Genomic DNA, 25,094 nt, shown 5'->3' with positions numbered 1-25,094 from the left:
TTTCCAAGCTAAATTTCTTTTCCAAACTCCAAATTATCCAAAAATTGGCCAGTGGTAGCAATCTTTTCCACTTTTTACTGATAGACAGTTTCAATATTTTACTGTTGTGAAATAGTTGTATTTCAACTAATTGTTGTATAATACAACTATTTACTGTTGAAATAGCACAATCCCACATTCAGGGCCTTTGCCCTTGCTGGTTTCTGTGCATAAAAAACTCCCAACTTCAGATGAACTCAATGTCCTGATTGCTATATTTCAAATTTCAATGTTCCCCAGCACTCCTGTCCCCTTTCTTGCTTTCCCCTCTACCTCTGACTGTAGCAATCTGACATATGTGCCCTCTTTATTTTCTGTCCCCTCATTCCCACTTCAAGCACAGAGGTTTCCGTTTGTTAATTGCTGTTTCCCCAGAGTTTAGAACAGTGCCTGGTACATAGCACAGACTGAACTAACATTTGTGAAATGAAGAGAATGAGTATTACCAAGGACAGTTTTTGTGATTTTACTATTTCAGTACTTTGAAATTGAAATTGAATCATTTTTATTAATTGAAAAAGCCAGAATATTGCTGTTTCATGATAGTGTTTTCCCTTTTGTTCTTTATGAAAATCAAGTTTTGACTGAAACTCTCCCAATATTCTTTTCATCTAAATCTAAGGAAATTGTTTTTAACAAGGTATTTACAATTAGGCCTTTGGAAACACTGACTAAGAAGAGTCCGTTTTTGCAGGTAAGATTTATTTCAAATGCTATGTTTCTGACTTTTCCAACAAAGGTATTAATCTGACTGTAGCATTGGAAACACAGTAGGGTAGTCATTAGTTTGGTTTGCTTGCAAACCTGCAATGTATGTTCCCCTTGGGTAGAAGGCAAATTTTATTTAGCACTGTATGTCTAGTTCGTAAGTCAAGAATTTGTTTGGCCCTGGCCAGGTACCTCAGTTGGTTAGAGGTTCTACCTGATGATATGTCAAGGCTGCAGGTTCCTTCTCTGGTCAGGACTTGTACAGAAATCAACCAATGAGCTCTGGCCAGTGTAGCTCAACTGGTTAGAGTGTCATCCTACAAGCTGAAAAGTTGGAGGCTCCTAGGTTGTGGGTGTAGTCAGGGCACATTCTGGGAGAGGCAACCAATCAATGTTTCTACCATCCCTTCCCCTCTCTCAAATCAATGTCCTGATTGCTATATTTCATGTCAAAGACATTAAGCATGTCTTTGGGTGAGGATAAATAGATGTTTCTAATCTTTCTCTCTCTCCTTGCCTCTCTCTAAAATGGATAATTAATGTATATTTAAGTGAATCAATCAGTGAGAAAGTTTGAAAATCTAGGATCTTTCTCAAAAGAAGAATGAAAGGAAGTATAACAAAGAATAAAAATTAAGTGCAGAATGGGGATAAAATGATGCAGAAGGCAGTGATAGAATGACTCTTTTCTCTTCAGTTGAAGTTTGACCTGAGAAGAATGATAGTTCCAGGAACACAATTTCCCCTACCAGTGTGACCCCATTAAAGACCTGGATTCCCATGTCTGTGTAACGACTGACTGCTTCAAGAAGCCACAGCCATCTCACACATTTCAGGAGAAATTCAGATCTCTAGAATGAATTTTGGCATAATGACAGTGGCTATAACTCCTAATGCTGAAAACCTACTTCTTCCTCTACCTTCATTTCTTCATCCATAAAGTAAGACCATCGCCAAGGCACAGGGCCGAAGAACTAACAGAAATGTTATGGTGACCTTTGCAGACATCCAGCACTGAGTCAAGAGAACACAACCTTCTTCTGGCATCTCTGCCTTTGGTGTTGAGGGCAGTTTTCCATTGCTAGTGACCCAGATAGTTGCTCAATGGTGTCATCTCTGACCTGACACCCCTTTATGTATCTACAAACACTCAATTTAGAGACCCTACAACTTTTCTCTCAGCCCAAGAGCCCCTCAAAAAAAGATAATGGCTAGACACCTCTCTCCCTCTCCAAAACTCTGCTTTGACCTCAAGAAAAAAAAGAAGTGTTGGAAGAGGGGAGGAGGGCGAAAGGGATGGGGAAGGGTCGAGGGGGAGTCCAACTCCAGTTTGGGGAAATCCAGCTCGCGTTTTGTCTATTGCACAGCGGTGCGGGGTCTAGAGAAGGCAGAGCCCCACCTTCACTCCCCGAGGTCTGTCCTAGGGAGACACTGCAGCTCCGGGGGGCTGACCTGGAGGGGAGGGGCAGGGCAGACCGCTCTAGCCAGGCTTTGTGGCTAACCTCTCTGCTCTTGGGTCGGCCCCCCTGGGACGCGCCCCTGCCCCGCCCAAATCATGAAACTATACCTGCCTCATCTTCACTTCAGACCTTTGGGAAGCAGCCTCCCACCCAGAGGTCTCGCATCCTGACCGTGCCGGGATCCGGTAGGTAGGTATCCCTCCCGGGCCGCCTGCATCCCTCGTGCCACTGGCGCCCGCTAGGGCCCCCAACTCTACAGTGGTGGGAACCTGCGCAAGTTGGGAAGTTTGCTCGGGGGGCTGGTGCGGGGCTGGAGCCGGGTTGGAGTGGAGCCGGGTTGGAGCTGGGGGGACGTGCGCTGCTCTCGGAGCCCGAGCGAGCCCGTCAGTGGTGAGTTGGGACGCTGGCAGAGGGTAGCGGCACCCCGCGCCTCCGGAAGGCAGTGCGGGGGGTGGCGTTCCGCTGCCCTCGACCTGCGGCGCTCAACCTGGACACCGGCTGGGGTTCCGAGTCTGTGGGTCCTCTGCGGCGTCTCCCAGCAGAGACCCCCCCACTGCCAGGTATCTTGGGGACCTTTCGTCGAGGGTGGGAAACAATGCCCCGGAGTCCCTACTTCGGGGTCTGGTGGGGGAAGAGGGTATGCCTCGGACTCTGACCCTGGGCTCCCCTGAAAGCCGGCCTGGGGCGGGGAGTGCAAGGGTGGCCTGCAGGGGTCCCCAAACTTGCTGGCAAATGAGGCGCCTCTTAGGAAAGTCGGAGGTCGGGACGCCTCGGGGAGGCGAAAAAATTAGGCTAAGTTTCGGGCGGGGAACCCGTGGTGTCTGTGCTCAGGCGTACCCCCAAATGTTTTCTCCCTCCCCATGCTGATACAGGGGGCCACCTCGCTGGGGACATGTTTTGGCGCTTGCCTCCCCTCCGCGTTTCGGAGAAGGGGCTTCAGAGACAAAACTCTGGCCAGGACTTTACCTGAAGTTGTGCGGATCCGGGAAGAAGGGAATAGGGGATAGAATTAGTGATTTATCGAAATGGCTTTTTTTTAAGAATAAAAATCAGAAAACTTATTTTAAGGGCCCCCTGGTTGCCGAACGCACTGGCAGTGCCATTGCGGCAGTGCCCGCAGGCGCTGTCCGATGCGGGGCCTGATGCGGGCCTGAGGGCGGGACGCGGGCAGCGCGGGTGCCCCGGTGGCCGCGCTGCACGCGCCGCTTCGGGGTTGCCTTCTCGGCTGGGACTCGGCTAAATCCCTCGCTCGCGCTCCCCCTTTTCCTTTCATCCCCTCTCCCCACTCCCCGTCTCCTCTCTTCCTCCCCTCCCCTCCGTCTCTCACCCACCCTCCCGGCCGGCCGTGAGCTTCCCGACAGCCTGTGTGCGGACCGGACCGCACACTTCTGCAGAAGGCGCTCAGGAAGTTCCTGGCCGGTCCCAGTGACGGTTCCACGTGAATTGGAAACCCAAGTTGGGCACTTCTGACCTCGTGAAAATTAATATATTGCCAGTAGACCAGACTTGCTCGATCTAGGAGTCTGTCCCCCGCCCCCAACTGGTCCTCTCAGATTAACCATCTTGCATAGGTCACCCCTGTCCCTCTCCCTCCTTCCTCGGTTCCACTCTCGGGCACAAAATGACCCGCATAGTCCATTGGAATCATGATCAATTTATGAAGAAATGTTTGAAAAGGACTTCAAGATCTTGAACAAGGCAAGGATTAGCGTGAGCACCACTCGTGTCCGCCGCGCGCGCTGCACCCGCATGGGCAGGAGGGCGGCGCTCTGGGGCTGCCGCAGAGCGGCGGCCGCGGCGGGGATGCCGGCGGCCCGCAGCCGGACCGGAGCGTGCTCATCCTCCGCCCCTCCCCCGCCCAACGATCCTAAGGGAAATAAAAATGTTGCCTTCTTTATGCCTCAGTATGTTCAAAAGAATACGGAAGAGGCGCCTGTTAACCAGTTCGGGCCAGAGTTATTTAGAGCATATCAGGAATTTACGAGTACAGTTAAACGGGCGGGGTGGGGGGGGTGCCTGCAAGAATGTAGGTGTGCAGATAAGGAGATATTTGGAGATTGTCCGCATTGCATAGACTGAGATAACATACCATTTTTCTGATGTTATTGATATTGACTACTCTGATTAAAAAAACAAGTCCCCACCCTCCCCAATGAAGGAATGTTATTAAGGTCGTATGTCAACCTCTGACAGTGTTTAATGCCATGTTATGATTTCATTTACATTCCAGAACTAAGTTCTATGGGAGGCAGCATACAGTGTCCCTTTTTCGTTGAGAAGATACGTAGCTCACACTTAGAAATCTGGGTCCACCCTCTAACCATTTTAAAAAGAGTTAACTCCCACTCCTCTCGGGTCTACCAGAACTGATGGGTCGGAGTTTGGATCACCGTGGTCTCTGCCCTTTGTTCTTTTCCTCTTATCTGGTTTGTCTCCCTTCCCCCACTCTCTTCTTTGCGTACTGAAAATTCTCTTTTCTCTTCCGCGAACTTACATTCCCTTTCCCTCCTCTGTTTTTCTATCTTTAGTCTTTAGTGTTTTGAACCCAGTTTTCTTTTTAATATTCTCGTTTCATTACTATAAATTTCTTCCCTTTCTTCAGTCTTTGGCCTTTTTTTCCCTTTTTACACATTTTCTAATGCTTTTACCTCTAAAGCATTTCCTAATGCTTCCCAATGTGTTTCATGCTTTTCTTGTTTCTAGAAGGGTCATTCTGTCTCCATTTTTTTTTCTCCCTTTCCTTCTCTGTGGCCCTTTTTGGCCTTTTTTTTTCTTGCTCTCTGCAGGGCAGCAGGGTTGTTTTACATATGGAAGGAGCCTTTGACTAAATCTGCTGGCCTTCTAGTGAGTTTCCTTGAACAGCCTTTCCACGTGCTGAAGGCTCTCACACTTCCTGTGATAGAAAACTATCTAGGAACAGCCGGCAACCCGCCCACCTCCTCTTCCTTCAGATGTAGAACTTAGTTACTGGAGGAAACTACGCCAGGTGGTGCCTTTTAAAAAGAAATGTTTTTAAGTCTTGTATTTCTGAGTCAAGGGCAGTAGTCTTTTAATTCCCAGGAGCTGAATGGAGTAACTATGAATCAGTGTTTCTTTTGCAGTCAGCTCTATGTATGCAAATACTCACCACTTTTCTGGCCACTGCTGGTAGTGAGAAGGATTGCAGTATAATTTTAAGGTGACATGCAGACTGGGTGGTTACCTCATCTCAGCCAGTCCTGCCCAGGGGACTTGGGGACATCCAGAAGGAGGGAGGAACATAGGTGGAAGAGGACTTTTTTGACATGTTGTTAACAATATTGCCCTTTATAGACAACAGCTACTACTTAGGAAGTCAGCTTTTCCTTTTCTAGGCAAGGTGATTACTTCAATAATTGTAAAAAATAAAATAAAATAAAAGCTCTGTTTAAAGAAAAACTGTGATTACTTAGTAAGCTCAAATAATGTTGAGGCAAAAATCTGATCCTGTTTGTTGACCTGTTTGGCTAGGTAAGTTTAAATAATGTATGAATAATGGGCAGATCCTTTCGCGGGCCACGTTTATTATATTCTCCCCATGGCCTGTTCCTGCCACTTTTCCAGTCTTCATACATTCTCTACTTTGGGCTTGCATTGTCGGCTGTGTTTCAAACTTGAGTGGTTTCTTTGTGCTTGGACTATAATATTTTGGGTCTCATACATTCCAGTCCCCTATCTCACAAGGACATTTTAGAAGGAAAAATTTTTATTGTAGGTTAGGGGTCTTGGTGCTCTCTGGTAAAAAGTTTGTTTAAATAATATTCTACACCCTACAATCTTTTTTGTTTTCATTTTGTTTTCTAGAAAAATAAGAACTCAGAAGATTGTGTCAATTCATTAGATATGGTTCCCCTCATGGGCCTAATATAAGCTTAATAAGAGGGACATCGTTCTCTTATTCTCTACTTTGAGTTATCCTGTAGCTATCTGAAGTACTCAGGATCGTGAATGTATTCTGAGGTAGAATAAAACTGATTTTGAGAAATAACCAAAATGTCAGTTTTCATCAGAAATGAAAATGGAATTAGTATTCAATTGCAAAAGTACTTTTTTGTAGGGCTTAAATACTCTATAATAAAAATACCAAAAAAAATGAAATAGAACATTTGATAATATTTACAAATCATTAAGGAAAATAAATTTAAGGAGATCTTGTGGGGATAATTTCATATTTAAATATGGACCTATTTAAAAAATTATTTTTTTCTCTAAAATAAAAAAAAATGAAAACAAAATCTTGTTTCTCCTACCAGAGTTCAGCTCTGGGGATAACTTGGTTAATCACTTAAAAAGGCTGTTTCATTAGTGGAGCCAAGGGTGATAACATTAGAATCTTGTAGGAGCTCTTATTTTGTGTGCGATTGTCTGTTTCTTTGGCTTGGTGGTACCCAGTGGTTTTCCCCCTTGCAGTTTCGTTTTTCTGGGGTCCTTGGCCTCTTTAATGATCTCATAAAAAGGCTGTTGCCATTTAAAGAGGCCACATCTTCCAATCCATGTTATTCATACCTTTTCCATTTCCTTCCCAGGCTCTTTTTCAGGAGATAAGATTTGAATGGTAAACATGATCTTAATTACAAGTCTGAATTTCTAAAGCAATTCAATTAAAAAATATAAAAGAATATATGAGACAGAGATTGATTTATAAAGTACTTTCAAAACCAGATCCCATGACACTCTGGCTTATCCAGATTACTTGCCTTCATAAAGGAATTTTAATTTTCATGGCTGATTACAATACCTAGATTATATGCTCCTAATAATTTTTTATCAATATAATCTCTAAAAAGATTTTATTTTTATTTTTTAGAGGGGGAGAAACGGGAGAAAGAGGGCGAGAAACATCAATGTGTGGTTGCCTCTTGTGTGCCCTCTACTGGGGACCTGGCCCACAACCCAGGCATGTGCCCTGACTGGGAATCTAACCAGTGAGCCTTTGCTTCCCAGTCCAGTGCTCAAACCACTGAACCACACCAGCCAGGGCATAAATTTTTAGCAATATAATCTTGATACAAGAGATAAAGAAAGCCAATATTGATATTGTTGAATTTCTACAGAATGGAATAGATTGCTTTTCATTATCTGAAAAAAGACAAAGATTGCTGACTTTCTGGAGATAGCAGTTGGAATGTTTTTTTTCTAAAAATGTTGGTACAAAAAAACAATGGTCTTTAGAGAAAATATCTGATAATTTTTCACAGCCAAAGAGTTCATGTGAGCCAAAACAGTTTTTTTTGTTTGTTTTGTTTTTTTTTAAAGAAAAAGGAAAAACAGTAAGCTTAGATGCCAAGAACTCAAGTGAGGTATTCTCTGGCTTAGTGTTTGTATTTGACACAGATATATCAAAACATTATTTTTCTTGTGGTTCATGTTATCGTTACTGTCTACTTCAAAAGTCTTTCTTACAGGCAAAACACTTTGACTCTAAATGCTATGCTTTGGGATCTTATAGTGTATGGCCTACAGTGTATAAAGTGGGAACAGAAACAAGAGAACTAGATTTTGCTTTACAAGATCTGGCAGACTGTGGGTTAAGCTGGTTCTATAATAATAACTACCAGGTAGCCTATTTCCCCTTATTTTTTTGTATTTTAGAAATTAGTCCTTTTTTTTTAGCCTCCCATTTATTAAATGCCTAATATGCCAGCACTGTTCTAAGCCTTTATACATAACATCTTATATTCGTATGGTAACCAAGGAAGGCTAGTATTACATGCTTCCTATCCATTTACACATAAGGAAACTGAAGTTATAGAGAGACCAAGGAATTTGTTAGAATTACACAGTTAATAATGTTTCTGAACTGGAAATCAAAATCAGGTCTGCATACTTCCAAAGACCTTCTTACCCTACCTTCCCTTACTTTGCTCTTCAGCCTCAGGTATCACATGGATAAAACCAGTGCCTCTAGGCTTTCCCTGTAGCAGCCTACTAATATCTCAAAAAACCATTTCATTTCAGGTGCAGAAATCTCGACTCATTTTAGTGGTTTGCTGAAGGACACAGCTGGTGGTCATCACAGGTTCAGGCTCAAGGCTTTTGTGACACAGCTCAAGCCACTAAACCAGCCAGTGAACCCCAGCATTACCTGGGTCAGCAGGTCAGTACATCAAAACCAAAAGCAAAATTTCAGAATTCCAGAGCTGTCAAATTTTTGCTTTGCCAAGTAATAACAAAAGAAACAAGCTTATCCTTTACCTTTTGACAAAAGAGAAGACTTTTATTAGATTTTTTAAGAGGACATTTCAATAGGAGAAAATAGGAAGGCATAATTTCAGAACAAAAGAGTTAATTAAAATGAACTAATTCAACTTGATGAAAATCTTTGTACTGCATCATTTCCCCCCTGATTTTGCCACAGACTAATGATCACTTTGTTACAGACCAGTTTTTCATACCCGTTCTCCTACACCATGCTTTCTCACAAATCCAACAACCTGGCACCTGTTAACAAATTATCACCCAGTCTGTTGTCAGTGTTGATTCTGTGATCCTTAGAGAGTCTGTGGATATGTTTTATATGGTGAGCTTGGCCTTGTTTGGGATCAGGGTACGCAATCCGAGGAGATGAAGAGGTAACTGAGGATGGCTGTTGGTCAGCCCCTTTCATTTCCTTCTCTTTTCTTGTTTATCTTGCTTGTCTAGTATCCTTTGCTATTTTAATTATTTCATTTTCTCTTTATTTCCAATTTCCTTGCCTAGGTATCCATCATGAGACTTTTGGGACCGCTGGTAGAAAGGATTTCAGAACCAGCAGTCTTTGGGTTAAGGCGGGTGAAAGAGAAAAAGAGGCACATCACTTATGGGTATGGGCACTGCCCACCAACCACAGTGCCTTCCTTGTACACAGTAGGTGCTCAATAGATACTTGTTGGACCAGTGAGTCTTCCTTGTAACCTAATCTGTTAATACTACTTCCTAGACTTTATGCTATTGTTGGTGCATGTGAAAAGCTCAAAATTTTTTAGCTGGAATGTGGTTTTAATATTATTGGATCTCCAAGAAGTAGAGCTTCTTGGATTATATAAGCCTCTTCTTCTTCCTCTGGCTTTAGACCATCTTTGCTGTCAAACAAGTGATACCTTTGCCTGTGTGGTGATATGCTGTGGAAAGAGACTAAGAAATAATTTTGAGTGCCCAAATTTGGAAAGATTGAGATTTGAGCTTTACACTCCATGTAACAATAATAGTGTGGTTTCTAATGCTAAGAAACCCCTTTTTTCAGAGAACTTCAACTTAATCAGTTACCATAGGTAATTAGAGGAGCTTTATTGTGAATACAGGGTTTAAAGAATATCTTAGGTTTTTCCTATTTATAATTTTCTTTTCCAGTAAAAATTCTCAGTTCCCTAATATTAAATAATAATCAGTGGTAAATATTCTGTTTCAAATGAGAAAATGCACTGGGAAAAGGCTCACTTCCCATGGCTTTTGGTTATTATTTCAGACCAAAACCTTGGGCTAGCAAAGCCAATCATGGTACATCCAGATCCTCCTCAGAAGTGAGACTTTTCAAAGGACCAATGGCTCTGTTGCCCATGCTGTTTTCATTTTTTTCCTACTCCACAGCTATGGCTCGACCCCGAAAGGCAAAGTCTTCCAAACTAGTCAAGAAGGAAGATTTAAACAAAAAGAAAAGCAGTCAACCGAAGAAGACAACCAAGGCAGCCAAGAAATATATAGTATCAGTTAAGGCAGTGAGTGGTAGAAAAATAAAGCAATTAACGAAAGAAAGAGATATTAAGAAGAAAACAGAACCTAAACCACCCATACCACCAGTCAGAAGCCTGCTGACAAGAGCTGCAGCAGCTCGAATGAATTCAGGGAGGGCTGGGGTTCTTTTTCAGAACCCAGAGTCCTTAACTTCTAATGGGTTCACGATGACTCTCCGAAGCAGCTCTCTTACCAGGCGACTTGCTCAACCCCCAGTGGCCATAGCCAAACCTAAGAAAATTTCACCTAAGAATTTAGAAAAGCAACGAAAGTGTGATAACAAGGTGCTTTCTAACACCAGAGTCAAACACTCGGAAAATGATTCTGTCCCAACACAAGACCCCCTAGGTCCTCCTGATGCAGAGAATCTAAATGACATACAAGATGCATCTTTAGTGACAGGAGAGAGCCAAGGGACAACCGAGTCTTGGTCCCAAAGGCCTGAAGATTATGAAATAAATGTTCCTACTCATGGTGACCCTGCAGCAGAGAGCCTTTCTGGGGCACTGGAAGGGACACATGGTGAAGGACTATCCCCTAAAGAGACATCAGATGATACCAGTGATTCTCCTGGCATATTTGCTCAGGATACTCTGTGTGCTCCTTTGCTCCAAAGGGCAGCCCTTGAGGTTACCTCTGAGGAGAAGGACAGCTTTGAATTAGAAGAATTGGGTTCACAAGTCAAATCTCTTAAGCTGTCTGATTCTAACCTGGATCTCAACCAAAGTGAAAGTGATTATTGCCCCACCTCCAGCTTTAATAAGGTTATATCTGAATTGGACCTTACAAACTGTTTGTCTACTGGTGGGTCTATATATCCTACCTCATTTTTAAAATTCCTCTTGGCAGACTCAGAAGAAGAAACCCTTGGTGCTAAACCTGATTGCATAGAGGTAGTCGAAGCTACACCAGATCATCAGGAAGTTCCTGATAACATCCCTATCTCAGGACAGGCCGGTAGCTCTTCCCCCCATCAGTGGGAAGTTCCCTATGCTAGCCCAGGTCATGGAGAAACTTTGGATGAGACCCCAGACCCAGCAGAGATTTCTGGTGCTATGTCAATCCAAGGAGAGGTCTTTGGTGCTATACTAAATGAGCAAATCCTTGGTATAGGTGGGGATCCTACCTCAGACCCACCTGTCTTTATGCCTGCTGGTCTGAACTCAATTGATCCCTGTGATGCTCTCTTGGAATGGCCTGCGCCCCAGAATACTGTTTCATACAGTCTAGGGGAGCATACAGTCTCAAATCATACTATGCAGATTCTGTCTTTGGGCTCAGGTGACACTCAACTGTCATCAAACTCAGAGATAAATTCGGATCTTCCAGTAATTGCGATAAGCAGTATAGAAAATGAGAAGCCAATTCATATAGGCTTTCTACCAGCTGACACTCAGGGATTTACATTAGCTCCTGAGAGAGGACTCAGCTATGCCTCACAGGGAATTGTCCAATACTCCCAGGCTAGTCCCGGCATATCGGAAGGAGGGAGCTCCCAGATCGACTCCACAGTGGTGTCTAGGCCCGTGTCACTTGCCAGCACCTCTTCTTCCTACACAATTTTGCCACCTACTTCGGAGAAGAAGAAACGAAAACCATGTGGAGTCTGCGAGCCCTGCCAGCAGAAGAAGAACTGTGGTGAATGCACCTACTGCCAGAACAGAAGATATAGCCACCAGATCTGTAAGAAGAGAAAATGCGAGGAACTGAAGAAAAGACCAGGTGTCACTGTGCATTTGAAGGTGAGTAAATACACAAGGGCCTGGGAGACACCAGTGGGACTTGAGAGAGTGGTCTGTGTGGAAGCAGTTTGCTTCAGCATCAATCATACTCTTTTTACTGTGGTGTAAAATGTTGCTTAAAGTTTTCTATAAAAATTTGTGCACCTACCTGCACTATGTCTTGTTCATTGACATGAGCTTATTTTTAGAATTTGCTTGAGAAACTGGAACTAATAGTTTTATTATAGAATTTGATGGAAACAGGGAAATTGTATGAATGAAATGTGATTTTTTGCAAATATTTCCATCACACCTCATTTTGGCTAAGTATGTGTCTGTTTTGGAAGTTACAGATTAAAAAAAATTAAGAATGGAATAAACTCATAACTTCCTTGCAGCTTTTCTCTCAATTTTTAGCAAGTAATTTCTCTCTTGTATTTATCTCACATGGTTGTTGGGGTTAAAGGGTAATTAGAAGTGGAACCTGGCACAGTTGGTATGCCTGTAACTCCCGCTTTTCTGGAGGCTGAGGCAGGAGGATCTGTTGAGCCCAGGAGTGCTGGGCTATAGTGCCTGCACTAAGTTTGGCATCAGTATGATGACACCCAGGAGTGGGGGACCGCCAAGTTGCCTAAAGGGAAGGTGAATCAGTCCAGGGCAGAAATGAGTAGGTCAAAACTCTGATGCTGATCAGTAGTAGGGTTGAAGCTGTGAAATAGCCACTGGGTACTAGCCTGGGCAACAAAGACAGATGGCATCTCCTGTCCCTCCCTGATTCAGGGAATCCTACATCTCCAAATATTCCTTATGTTGCATAAACATCAGTTCTCATAACTATATTTTGTGAACCTGAGGTAATAAAAGTATTGGTTAACTTAGACTTCATTTAACGAATTTTATGGAGCTTGAGTAATGCTCAAATTTGCTTTTTCAGATCTTTAAAATACCTGTCAGTTATGGTGTTTTATGATTTTTAGCTCATTCACTTGAAGTTAATATTTTGTTTATTATGACTAAGGTATGATAAGAGATTAAGTGTTCAGAACTAAAATTCAATCAACCTTTCCAACTTGATTCTTTTTTTTTTTAAGATTTATTTTTTTATTTTATTTTATTTTTTTAGATAGGAGAAGGGAAAGAGAAAGAGAGGGAGAGAAACATCAGTGTGTGGTTGCCTCTCATGTGCTCCCCACTGGGGACCTGGCCCACAAACCAGGCATGTGACCTGACTGGGAATAGAACTGATGACCCTTTAGTTTGCAGGCCCGTGCTCAATTCACTGAGCCACATCAGCCAGAATAAGAGTATATTTCTTTTAAAAAAAAAACAAGGATATTCTCTTAAATTATTATCAAAATTAGGAAATTAATATTGAACCATTATTATCTAATCATCAGCTTTTATTCATATTTCCTCTAAAAGAAAATGTCTTCTTGGCCTCCTTTAATCTGGAACAGTTCCTCAAATTTTAAAAACTTTAAGAAAATTGGCATAGAGTAAACGGCACATATTTAAAGGATACACTTTGATAAGCATGACACATGTATATACTATGTGACCATCACCACAGTCATCACAGTGATAGCCTGTCACTGCTAAAAGTTTCTTCATGCCCGCCCCCCACCTCCCTCACCCTTTCCCCTCTGGCAAACACTGTCTTTCCGTCACTGTGGACTAGTTTATATGACCTACAGTTTGATATCAATGGCAACATACAATGTACTCTTTTTATCTTTATTTTTGGCCTCGAACAGTTCCTCAGTTTTTATCTTTTATGACTCTGCTACTTTTTGCCAAGTGCAGCTTACTTATTTTGCCCCTCAGAAGTTTCACTCCCTGGTTTTAGCATTCGCTGGTGACTTTTGCCTGATGGGTTGTTAAATAGTAATTCTCCATTTTCATGATTTCTTTTAAATGTATTAGTTTAAGGGAAAGCTTTTCCTTTTGTTTACTATTTATTTCAATATGAATTTATAGGTTTCATGATATTAAAAAGGTTATAATCCCCTACTATCATTATTTTATTTTAGAGAAAGAAAAGGAAAGAGGGAGGGAGAGAGAAGTGGGGGGGGGGGAGATTTGTTAAACTTAACTTATGCATTCATTGGTTATTCTTATTTGTACCCTGATCAGGACTGAACCTACAACCTTGGTGTATCGGGACAATGTTCTAACTAACTAAGCTTCCTGGGCAGGGCTATCATGATTTCTTTTTTTTTTTTAATTACCATATTTTTCAGACTGTAAGACGCACTTTTTTAACCACATTTTTTGCTTCAAAAATTTTTTTCCTATTTTCCTCCTCTAAAACCTAATTTGAAGTAAATGTGCCATTATAGTACAAAAATATGGTACTTTTTATTTTTTAAAGGTTTTTATTTAGTTTCAGAGAGAGGGGAACATAGGGAGAGAGGGAGAGAAATATCAATGTGTGGTTGCCTCTCAAACGCCCCCTTCTGGGGACCTGGCCCACAGCTCAGGCATGTGCCCTAATAGGGAACAGAACTGACGACCCTTTGGTTCACAGCCTACACTCAATCCACTGAGCCACACCAGCCAGGGCTATCACGATTCATTTTGATGCTGAAATTTTCCCAAGTTTGGTCAAGGAGCTCCTCAACCATTCATTGAGTAAGTCTTTATTTTCTGAAACAAGTGGTCTAGGCTTTTGTGCGTTTTGTCCTCCAGACCTGATGTCAGCTACTTACCCAGGGAGTTCCTTTTAGTGGATAATACTTAGAAAGCAAGATTCTTTTTTAAAGATTCTATTTATTTTTTAGAGAGAGGAAGGGAGGGAGAAAGAGAAGGAGAAAAAACATCAATGGGCGGGTGCCTCTCGCACACCTCTCAACTGAGGACCTGTCCTGCAGCCCAGGCATGTGCCCCAACTGGGAATTGAACAGGTGACAAGTCTTTTGGTTCTCAGGCTGGCATTCAATCCACTGAGCCACACCAGCCAGGGCAGAAAGCAAGATCTTAATGATAGATGTGATCATGGTTACTGGAATGTCAGCTTAAAGTGGTTCTCTCTCAGGCTTTCTCACACCATTGTTACTCTTCAAAATGGTTATGTTCTTCATATCAAATACAATTTTAATATTTTACTATATTAAATTTTATATATACAGTACTATTACTATTAACAGTAATTTTAATATATTATTGTTAAACTCTGTAAAAAATTAAATATATAAATAAAATATAATTTGTTTTCTACTTCAGGGTTTCCCTATACTTCATGATACTCATATTCTCTCTCTGTCTTGTTCTCCTCCTGCCCCACAAAGTTACCCTTACCACTGACAAAGTTGATTCTGAAGAATGTACTGGGTTGTGCTTTTACTGAACTCTGGTGGTAGATATACCCACTGAGAGGTAGCAGTGAACATGGGCTCTCAGAGGGAGTTCATTCCAAGAGAGCAAGAGATAGTTGATAATCCTTTTTTTCCCTTAATATTATGCTTATGAGATTTATCTACAATGTTGCTTATAGTTATAGATATTCATTGTCATTGCAGTGTAGGATTCCATTGTATGTATATGGCACAGTACATACTGTTAATAGTAGTGCTATTATGAACATTATCATAATGTCTTTGAATATTTGTATGCATTCTGTTGAGTATATTCCTAGGAGTAGAATTTCTGAGTCATAGAATATGCACGGTTTAGCTTTTGTATATATTAGCAGACAGCTGTAGTTGTTCCAGTTATGACTCTAATCAGAGGTTTTGAGAGTTCCATTGCTTCACACCCTTACCAACACTATTTTTGTGCTTGTTTTATTTTAATTTTGTGGGGTATGTAGTACCCTATATTGTATTTCCTTGATGTCTAACAACACTGAGCAACTTCTCATGTGTGTTAGTCATTTAGATATTGTCTTTGAAGTGCCTGTTAAGTCTTTTGTTTGTTTTTAAGTTGGTTCTTCTGCCTTTTGTTTTCTTACCAAAATATTTATTTAATTTCTTTTTAAACTCATGAGTTGAGGGAAGATTTTTAAAAGATCACAGTGCAGGATTCCCTTTTATTTTTGATTTATGAATTCATTATGATTTTTTGCTAGAAATCCTTTGTTGAATATGTAATCACTGATATCTTTATCTTTTTCATTCTTAATCATACTTTTTAATTAACAGAAATTCTTAACTTTAATGCAGTCCAATTTACCAGTCCTCTCCTTTATGGTATCTTTTTATGTCCTCTTTAAGAAAAATTTGTCTTATTTTTTTTTTTTTGCCAATTCCAGGTCATGAAAGTGTTCTCATTTGTTCTTAAAAAAATTACCTTTTAAAACTCTTCATATTTAGATGCACAATATATCTGGAATTGACTTACAGGTATGGTGTGAGATAGGAGACAAGATTCATTATTTTTCATATGTAAGATTCATTATTTTTCATATGTATACCTACCTGACCAGCACTACTACTAAAATGACGATCCTTTCTCTGTTACTACAGGGTCACCTTGGTCGTAAATCAGGTGATTAATTATTTCTGGGATCTGTTCCTAGATTCTGCTTTACTAACCTTTTTGTCTGCCCTCATGTCTACATTGTCTTTATTTACCAGGTCTTACCAACTGGTCCTTCAGCTTTATTTTTCCATACTGATTTGGTTTTCTTTTGTTGTTGTTCTTAGAATTTCAATAAAAAAATTTCAGTTTGTAAATTTCCACCTAAATACTACCTTGCTGAGGCTTTTCTTGTAATTACATTGAATGTTTATATTAATTTGGAGAGCTTGACATTTTTACAATATTGAACCTTCCTGTCGATGACTGTTGTATACATATTTAAAAAATTTTTAATTTTAAATTGAAGTATAGCTGATAAACAAATCATGCTATACTATATTTTTATTTATATAAGCCTTATTGAATTTTTCCAATAATGTCTTATAATTTTCAATGTGGAGTCCTATTTTTATTCCTAGGTATTTGGTATTTTTTAATATATTTTATTGATTATGCTATTACAGTTGTCCCATTACCCCCTTTCATTCCCCTCCACCCTGTGCACCATCTTCCACCCATATTCACCCCCTTTAGTTCATGTCCATGTGTCATAAGTTCTTTAGCTTCTACATTTCCCATACTATTCTTGCCCTCCCCCTGTTTTCTCCCTACCGTCTATGCTACTTATTCTCTGTACCTTTTCCCCCTCTCTCCTCCTCCCACTCCCCTGTTGCTAACCCTTCATGTGATTTCCATTTCTGTGGTTCTGTTCCTGTTCTAGTTGTTTGCTTAGTTTCTTTTTGTTTTTGTTCTAGGTGTGGTTGTTAATAGTGAGTTTGCTGTCATTTTACTATACATGTTTTTTCTTTATCTTCTTAGATAAGTCCCTTTAACATTTCATATAATAGTGGCTTGGTGATGATGAACTCTTTTAACTTGACCTTATCTGAGAAGCACTTTATCTGCCCTTGCATTCTAAATGAAAGCTTTGCTGGATAGAGCAATCTGGGATGTAGGTCCTTGCCTTTCATGACTTGGAATACTTCTTTCCAGCCCCTTCTTGCCAGTAAGGTCTCTTTTGAGAAATCAGCTGACAGTCTGATGGGAACTCCTTTGTAGGTGACTGTCCCCTTATCTCTTGCTGCTTCTAGGATTCTCTCCTTTATTTTTACCTTGGCTAATGTAATTATGATGTTCCTTGGTGTGTTCCTTCTTGGGTCCAACTTCTTTGGGCCTCTCGGAGCTTCCTGGACTTCCTGGAAATCTATTTCCTTTGCCAGATTGGGGAAGTTCTCCTTCATTATTTGTTCAAATAAGTTTTCCACTTGTTGCTCTTCCCCTTCTCCTTCTGGTATCCCTGTAATTTGGATGTTGGAACATTTAAAGATGTCCTGGAGGTTCCTAAGCTCTCCTCATTTTTTTTGAACTCCTTTTTCTTTCTTTTTTTTCTGTTTGGTTGTTTCTTTCTTCCTTTTGGTCCACTCCATTGATGTGAGACCCAGCTTTCATTCCATCACTATTGGTTCCCTGTGCATTTTCTTCACTTCACTTATTGTAGCCTTCATTTATTTCACCTAATTTGAGACCAAAATTGACCAATTCTGTGAGCATCCTGATCACCAGTGCTTTGAACTGTGCATCTGATAGGTTGGCTATTTCTCAGTCAGTTAAAAGTACTGATTGTGGGGCTTTCAATTCTGTTTGAGCCATCTTTTTTTTTTTCCTTTGGTCTGGTCATGCCTGTTGCGTATGAGGGGCGGTGCCTTAAGTGTTCACCCGGACAGGGCACCCCAGTCACTGGGTTGTGATGTTGTATGTGGTGCGGGGTCTGAGAGGGAGCAATGGTGTTTGCTCCACTCTCCGTGGGATCTCAGTCCCTTCCGTTGCTTCCCCAGCAAACTGGGCCGCTCTGGTGCCAATTCCTGTGTGGGTGGGCTAGTGTGCCCTGTGGGACTTTCCAAGGACCTCTCCTGTGAGTCTGGGAGTCTCTCCCTGCTCCTCAACTCCAACAGGTGTTTTCAATCTGTGCCCCAAGGCTCTATTTCCCAGCACTGTGGTCCTGGGTTGCGAGCAGTGCCTTGCTTCATGATCCCTACCTCGCTGGGTGTGCCAGTTGCCACCCCTCCGCTGGGGTCTGTCAGCTGCCACTTGTGTGCTCAGGGTCCGCATGCTGCGGTCTTGAGACCCAATGCCTTACCCCCCCCCACCCCCCCTTCTAACACTCTCTGCTCTAGGCGCTGGACTCCGCCCCTTACTGGTCTGTATCACGTGTCTATTTTAACTTCTTGGTTGTCCATCTTCCATATGGTTCAATTTTCTGTCAGTTCTGGTTGTTATTCTATTTCTAAATTTTTGTTGTCCCTATCTTAGTTGTGTGAGAAGGCACAGTGTGTCTACCTATGCCTTTATCTTGGCTGGAAGTCAGTATTTGATATTTTTATATCATTTTTAATAATCTATTTGATGCTATTATTGATGATTCAAGACCTTTTGCTTTGATACCTAAAGATTGGTAAGCAAATATATTTTATGTATTTGTTCTTATTAAAATTATTTTACTTATTGAAAGTTGGAGTGAGAAAGAGAAAATACATTTATAGTTTTAAAATGCTAATATTTTGTTGTAGTTTTTTGTTAATGCTTAGATGAAACAGAGCTGTTAGAATTTTTTTGTTTTATAAAATGTACTTAGTCCCTTAAGGCATATGTTGTTTCTCAAAGTGTAACTACTCATCTCTTGGAGAAGTAATAAGTCTTGACTGACTTTTTGGGTCATGAATTGCATTTTTGTCTCATACAATAAGATTGAATTTCTTTTAATTGTACAAGAAGGTGGCTAGATAGTCTCTCCAGAGATTTTTTTGGCCAAGAGATAAAATGTTATTTTTCTGCCAAGCTTATTTCAACATTTTCCACATTTAGAAATACAGATAATTAAAACACTAACTTTTATAATTCAAGAGTCATCTAGGAATTTTCTCTTGGCTATGTATTCCTCATGTGTATTTGTAATTTAACATTTTGAAACACGCATTACCCTATTTTTTAAACAGTGATAGAAGTGAAGTAGAGTGCATTGCTTTTTAAAGACACAATAGATTATTCAGCTAGACTCTACTAACATAATTTTTAGTATGTACTAATAGAAGAAAACAAAGTCTAGTTTTTTATAGTATGCTTCTGAGGGTGGGATATTGCATTATATAACTTTAGGTTTATGTTTTGGTATAGTATAACACATTTAATTAACATTAATTGAATGACTAAATGAGCAGCTTGTTGCCAAAGTGTAAGTCTCTTATATTTAGTCTAATTAGATTCCTCCCCCCAAATATTAAAGTGTTATTATATGTTTGCTTAGATTAAATAGCAGAGATTAAATAGCAGAGTCCTAGGTAACACTGTGAAGTATGCTGTTTTACTACCATGCTACCTTAGCTAATGCAAATTCCACCTGAAAAATGGTAGTAGCTACTTATGTTGTGCTTGAAAAGCTGAAAGTAATATTATGTGATACAAATGAACCACTGACTATCCACTATCTTATGAATAATGAATGTGATAACAGTCTAGTTCCAGATATGGCATTTTAGAATTGGTTGACACACATTTTATTTTATCCATTTTAGTGGGAGTGGGGGTGGGACAAGCCTCTCTTAGCCACTGCTTTACTTGGTGTTTTCTCACAGCCGGATCTCATTTTGGCAAATGTTGTATATGGCATATGGAACAAATTTTTGCTACCAACTCCTTCAATTGAGGGCAGATGTTATATGTCCTTAAATATGCCTTTAAGGAATCTCTTTGGATCACTACTGAGACTTCAGTAGCATACCTAACCACAGAGCTGACCATAAGGGGGAAAAAAAGGGCCTTTGGGGTCTAGGATCCCTGCATCCATAAATCCCAAGTATGTCAACAATAATTTATATGCTGATCTTTATTGATTCTTACCTGTGGGTGTTAATTTCCAAAATCTTGTTACTGCGGTTCTAATCTTACCTTGCCATTTTGTGTATATCATCTCATTCAGGAAATAAGTGTGTGAAACTGGCTAACACCTTTGTCTAACATCAGTATAATCCAAGTGATACTATTATGTAGTAGTGAGCACCGTAGTGTGCTACATATTTTTATTTTGATATGGAATTTAATTCCACATTTGTCATTGCTGGTCAGCCTCTAGGCTTTTCATGCCCAAGTAGTGTTTCAAGAGTTTCGTTTCAAAGCTTCAAAAGTCATTCTCCTGATAAAGTAGTCAGTCTTCGTGGCTCTGTGATGGATGCCAGGCAATTGTTAAGAGGAAGGAGAGAAGGAGGGATCTTGTTATAATAATAAAATAAGACAGAACTAGCAAATAAATCAAACTAATCTAAGCAATTCATATCATTACCTTGACAATGAAACTCAGTGGTCAAGTCATGAATATTATCCAGAAAGTCTTGGCTAGTTACCATCTGTTCTTCATGTCTGTTATGAAAGCAACAAAAGAGAAATCTTGCTCTTTTCTGATTAAGTTATGTCCCACTAATAGTCACTTTTTAAAAGAAAAGCATAGTACTCTGCAGAAAAAGCAGTAATTAGAAATGAGATATTTAAATTGCTTCTAGAGCCCAACCCCAGGATTTACAGGGTGCTAGCCCATCATGCGGGCTCAACAAATGTTTGCTGAAGGAATGACTGACTGAAGGAATTAATGAAATCTTTTAAAAAATGTAAGATTTAGTCTATTTCTCACACACCAATGTTTCTTAAAAATGTATCCCAGTCCTAACGTGTGGCTCATTGGGTTGGGTGTTGTCCCACGAACTGAAAGGTCACTGGTTTGATTCCTGGTCAGGGCACACACTAGGGCTGTGGGCCAGGTCCTTGTTTGCAGGCCTGCAATAAGCAGCCAATTGATATTTCTCTCATGTCAATGTTACTCTCCCTCTGTTTTTTCCTCCCTTCCCCTCTCTAAAAATACGATCTTAAAAAAATTACAACCCATACGTAGTTAATATATCATCTTAGCAGCTAGTACAGTACCCTAAAACATTTTAGAGTTCATTCTGTACATGTCACTTTCAAGTACTAAAGATATTAGAATCACAGGATATCTGTAACAAATTCAAATAGAAGACTTGAGTACAAGGTTTTTAGGAGGGTGTAGAGTGCTTTAAATATTTTAATTGCTGCTTATGTTTAAAATTACTGCCATATGCATTTGTGATTGAGTTATTCCAAGAAGCAAAGTTTGGACAACTCAAAATTCTAAAGGAGCATGAAAGCTCAAAATTATGTATTTTTCTAATTGTAAATGGAATTTAGAAAAACAATTCTAGAAATATACCTAGCAAACTAACTCTTACCGTGTTTGCCTCTGAGGATTAGATATTTTTTTGGATGGAGGAGGGGTATATTAGAAAATATGTGACTTACTTTTGCTTAATTTTCTTTCTTTTTAAACAAAATTTTAGTTATTGACTTTTAGAGAGAGGAAGGGAGGGAGGGAGGGAGGGAGAGAGAGATTTTGTTGTTCACTTATTCATTCATTGGTTGATTTCTCTTGTATGTGCCCTGACCAAAGATCAAACTGCAACCTTGGGCTGTCTAGATAATGCTCTAGCCAACTGAGCTATGCAGTCAGAGCTTAAATTTTTTAATGTGGTTTGAATTTTTACATAAAAAGTAATAAAACATATTAAATCTAAGTGATATAATTTGTATTTTTAAAGTTTAGAAACAGGAAAAAAAGTACAATACTACTTACCAATAGGCAACTACCATGAATAAATTGGTATATTTGTGTCCAGTATTTTTTTTTTAAGATTGTATTTATTTTTAGAGAGGGGGGCAGTAAAGGAAGAAGAAAGAGGGAGAGAAACGTCAATGTGTGGTTGCATCTCTCGCGCCCCCTACCAGGAACCTGGCCCGCAAATCAGGCATGTGCCTGGAATCTGACCATGACCCCTTGGTTCGCAGTCCCGAGCTCAATCCACTGAGCTACACCAGCCAGGTCTCCAGTATTTTTTCTGCATTAAAAAAAAAATAGTTGAAGTCAACTGGGTAAATTTTTTTTCTTTTCTTTTTCTTTCTATAAATCATCGGTATTTTTCTTTGTAATTAAAAATTTGTAAAGATTTTAAGTGTGCATAAATGTACATAACCTACTAAGTTATTTTTTTATTGCGGGATGCTTCAAGTTTCTTAATATTTTTCATGACAGGGAACATTTTTTGTATAAATCTTAGTTCCTTAACACTGGAGTCACTAGTCTTTTATTACAAACTAAAAGTATTAGGATAACCAAAATATTTAGCATTTTGCTAATGAGTTACAGCCTCATGACTTCTAAATCTTTACCACTTTTGGAAACCAGGTATTTTAGAAAGGTCCCTTTCTTTTGCCCAAAATCAGAAACTAAACTTGAAATTACATTCTTTTTGGTAAATCTCCTAATTAATGACTGAATACTAGCCACATCAGATTAGATAGTCTGTATTATTAGCTGCCATGGGAAAAAAATGTAAAATTTCTATTATATTAGTACGTTAGTTTCACTAAACTTGCCACATATTTTTGGTTACTAGACAAGAATTCCCAAGACTAGATCCCAACACTCATCTTTCGTATGATGTTTCAGAAATCATAAAAATAGGACTCCTGCATCAGAGGGTTGTAATCTGGATGGGCTGCAGTGCTCTGTTGATCCATCTCCTCACAATTTATATGCAACATATTGTTTCTATATCCTTTTTTCTGGAAAGATGGTCCATGGCTGATCTCATCTCCTCAGAACGATAACATTTTTATATACATTTTTCTGGAGAGATGGTCGATAGCTTTTGTTAGATTTCACAGAAATGTAAGTCACATCTTCTACTCCCCAAAAGAAAAACAAATTACACCACTTCTTGAAGACTTTGAAAGAACAAAATTGACAACTGATTAAGTAAAGAACTGTTACACTAAAGAGTTTTTGTATTACCGCATGTGGTCATCAGTATAAAAATGGGTCTATTGGTAACATTGTGATAATCAGACCAGTGAAGCAAGACGGCCACGAGCAGAAGAGACTCCATAAAGGGTCAGGCAGAGTTCCTGCTACATAACAGGTACTTAAATTTGGCAGTTACTATTATATCCTTTTAGAGATTTGCATATTAACTTTTTTTAAAGTTGTATTTATTTATTTTTAGGGAGAGAGGGGAACATCAATATGTGATTGCCTCTTGCGCGCCCCCTACTGGGGAATTCGGCCCATAACCCAGGCGTGTGTTCTGACCTGAAATGTAACCAGTGATCCTGGACCCTTTGGTTCGCAGGCAGGCGCTCAATTCACTGAGCCACTGCAGCCAGGGCTGCATATTTTACCCGCTTCACTCCTGCCACTTGATGTATGTTATTTAGAGGAAAGTAACTGAAGTCCTCAGAAGTGGCCATCACAATACAACTCATAATGCAGTGAGTTGATTTCACTGTTCCAATGTGCTAAAGAATTGTAGTTGTGGTTTCCAGCCACACGACAATGCCACAGTTATTTTCTTGTCCTTGTGTAATGAGAGGTTTTGGTGTTTCTGGTGTATTCTTTGCATTTACTCTATACAGCTTATTTTCATATCATATTTCACGTGCAACACAATTTGTGGTGACTTTTAAAGAGAAAAAGTGTGATGGAGGCAGGAGGAAGTGGGAGGACAAGACACTGCAAGCCCACAGTTGATCCAAGCCATGGAATTTTGGATGGAGTTGATGTATAATAGTTTAGACTCAGAAAAGTATGTGCTAGTTTCTTCTACAGTTGTAGGAGTGTGAAACTTATTTACAAGTTAATACAGAATTGCAGGGAGATTTGTCTACTAGGCAACACAGAAATTAAATTACCTTCTTAATCACCTAATTCCGTTTTTCTAGGGACCCTTCTAATGCGCTATGAGATGTTAAATAAAAATCAATAAAATCAGGAAAACAATGTTTAATTTCTCTCTAAGAACCAATAACCAGGGACATATGTCTTTTGCTAATTAGGTACATAAGCTTTTAACAAAATTTAAACTTGAACTTGAAACACAGGACTCTGTCAAAGGAATGAAATGAACATTTATTGAGGGTGTACTATGAACCACAGACACTGGGCTAAAGGGCTTAATGTTACCATATTTGATTCTACCTGTGATCCATGATGTACAAGTAATTAGGACTCTAATTTTGCATACCAGAAAAGAGAAACCTACTTAGAAAAAAAGAAAAAGAAATTTAGCCCAGGCTGGTGTGGCTCAGTGGATTGAGTGCCGGCCTGTGAAACAAAGGATCACTGGTTCAATTCCCAGTCAGGGCACATGCCTGGGTTGCAGGCCAGGTCCCCAGTAGGGCACTGTATGAAAGGCAACTACACAGTGATCTTTCTCCCTCCCTTCCCCTCTCTTTGAATCCCTCCCTTCCCCTCTCTGAAAATAGATAAATGGAATCTTTAAAAAAAACAAACAAAACAAAAACAAAAAAAACAACCCTGGCTGGTGTGGCTCAGTGAATTGAGTGCCATAACACATGATATTCATAAGGGAAATTTTTCTAAACAGCATCCTTTGTGATTTCTTTGTTATTGAGAAAAACATGTATATGCTGTTACTGGATTTCTCTCCAAATTAATGGCTCTAGACTTTAAACCGAGGAATTAGGCCTGTCAATTTCAAGTTAGTACTAAGAATTGTTTTGAAATTGGGAAGAAGGGATATTCTAGCCCCATTAGTCTCTAGTGTTCTTTTATGTTCCCCCTCATTGTCAATTATTTGCACTTGGCAACTGTTGAACTTCCCTTCAAGTGTTCCTTAATTCTTGCTGGTAAAGAGCAGTTATCTTCACCTGCAGTAAGCAGCACTGTTGGGGGAACAGGAGGGACACCAGGCAGCCCTTTGCTCTCAGGGCAAAGGGCTTCTGTAGACCCTCCTTAGGGAAGAAATGGGGGCTCAAGGCCAGGGCAAGGCTGTGGGAGGGAATT

At 40.1% G+C, this 25,094-nt stretch overlaps 1 protein-coding gene across 1 annotated transcript in view; it reads left to right on the top strand.

Annotated features, from left to right (window-relative positions):
* The first annotated feature begins 9,793 nt into the window (after positions 1-9,793).
* TET1 (tet methylcytosine dioxygenase 1) overlaps positions 9,794-25,094 on the top strand; it is a 100,178-nt gene continuing 84,877 nt past the window's right edge. Inside the window, exon 1 of the mRNA XM_045842357.1 lies at positions 9,794-11,677. Coding sequence (XP_045698313.1) covers positions 9,794-11,677 — 1,884 coding nt within the window. The remainder of the gene's footprint in view (positions 11,678-25,094) is intronic.

Source organism: Phyllostomus hastatus, unplaced genomic scaffold, assembly GCF_019186645.2.
Source record: "Phyllostomus hastatus isolate PE091 unplaced genomic scaffold, TTU_PhHast_1.1 phas_contig_38, whole genome shotgun sequence".
In the NCBI taxonomy this organism is placed as follows: domain Eukaryota; kingdom Metazoa; phylum Chordata; class Mammalia; order Chiroptera; family Phyllostomidae; genus Phyllostomus; species Phyllostomus hastatus.
This window is presented reverse-complemented; position numbering and strand designations above follow the sequence as displayed.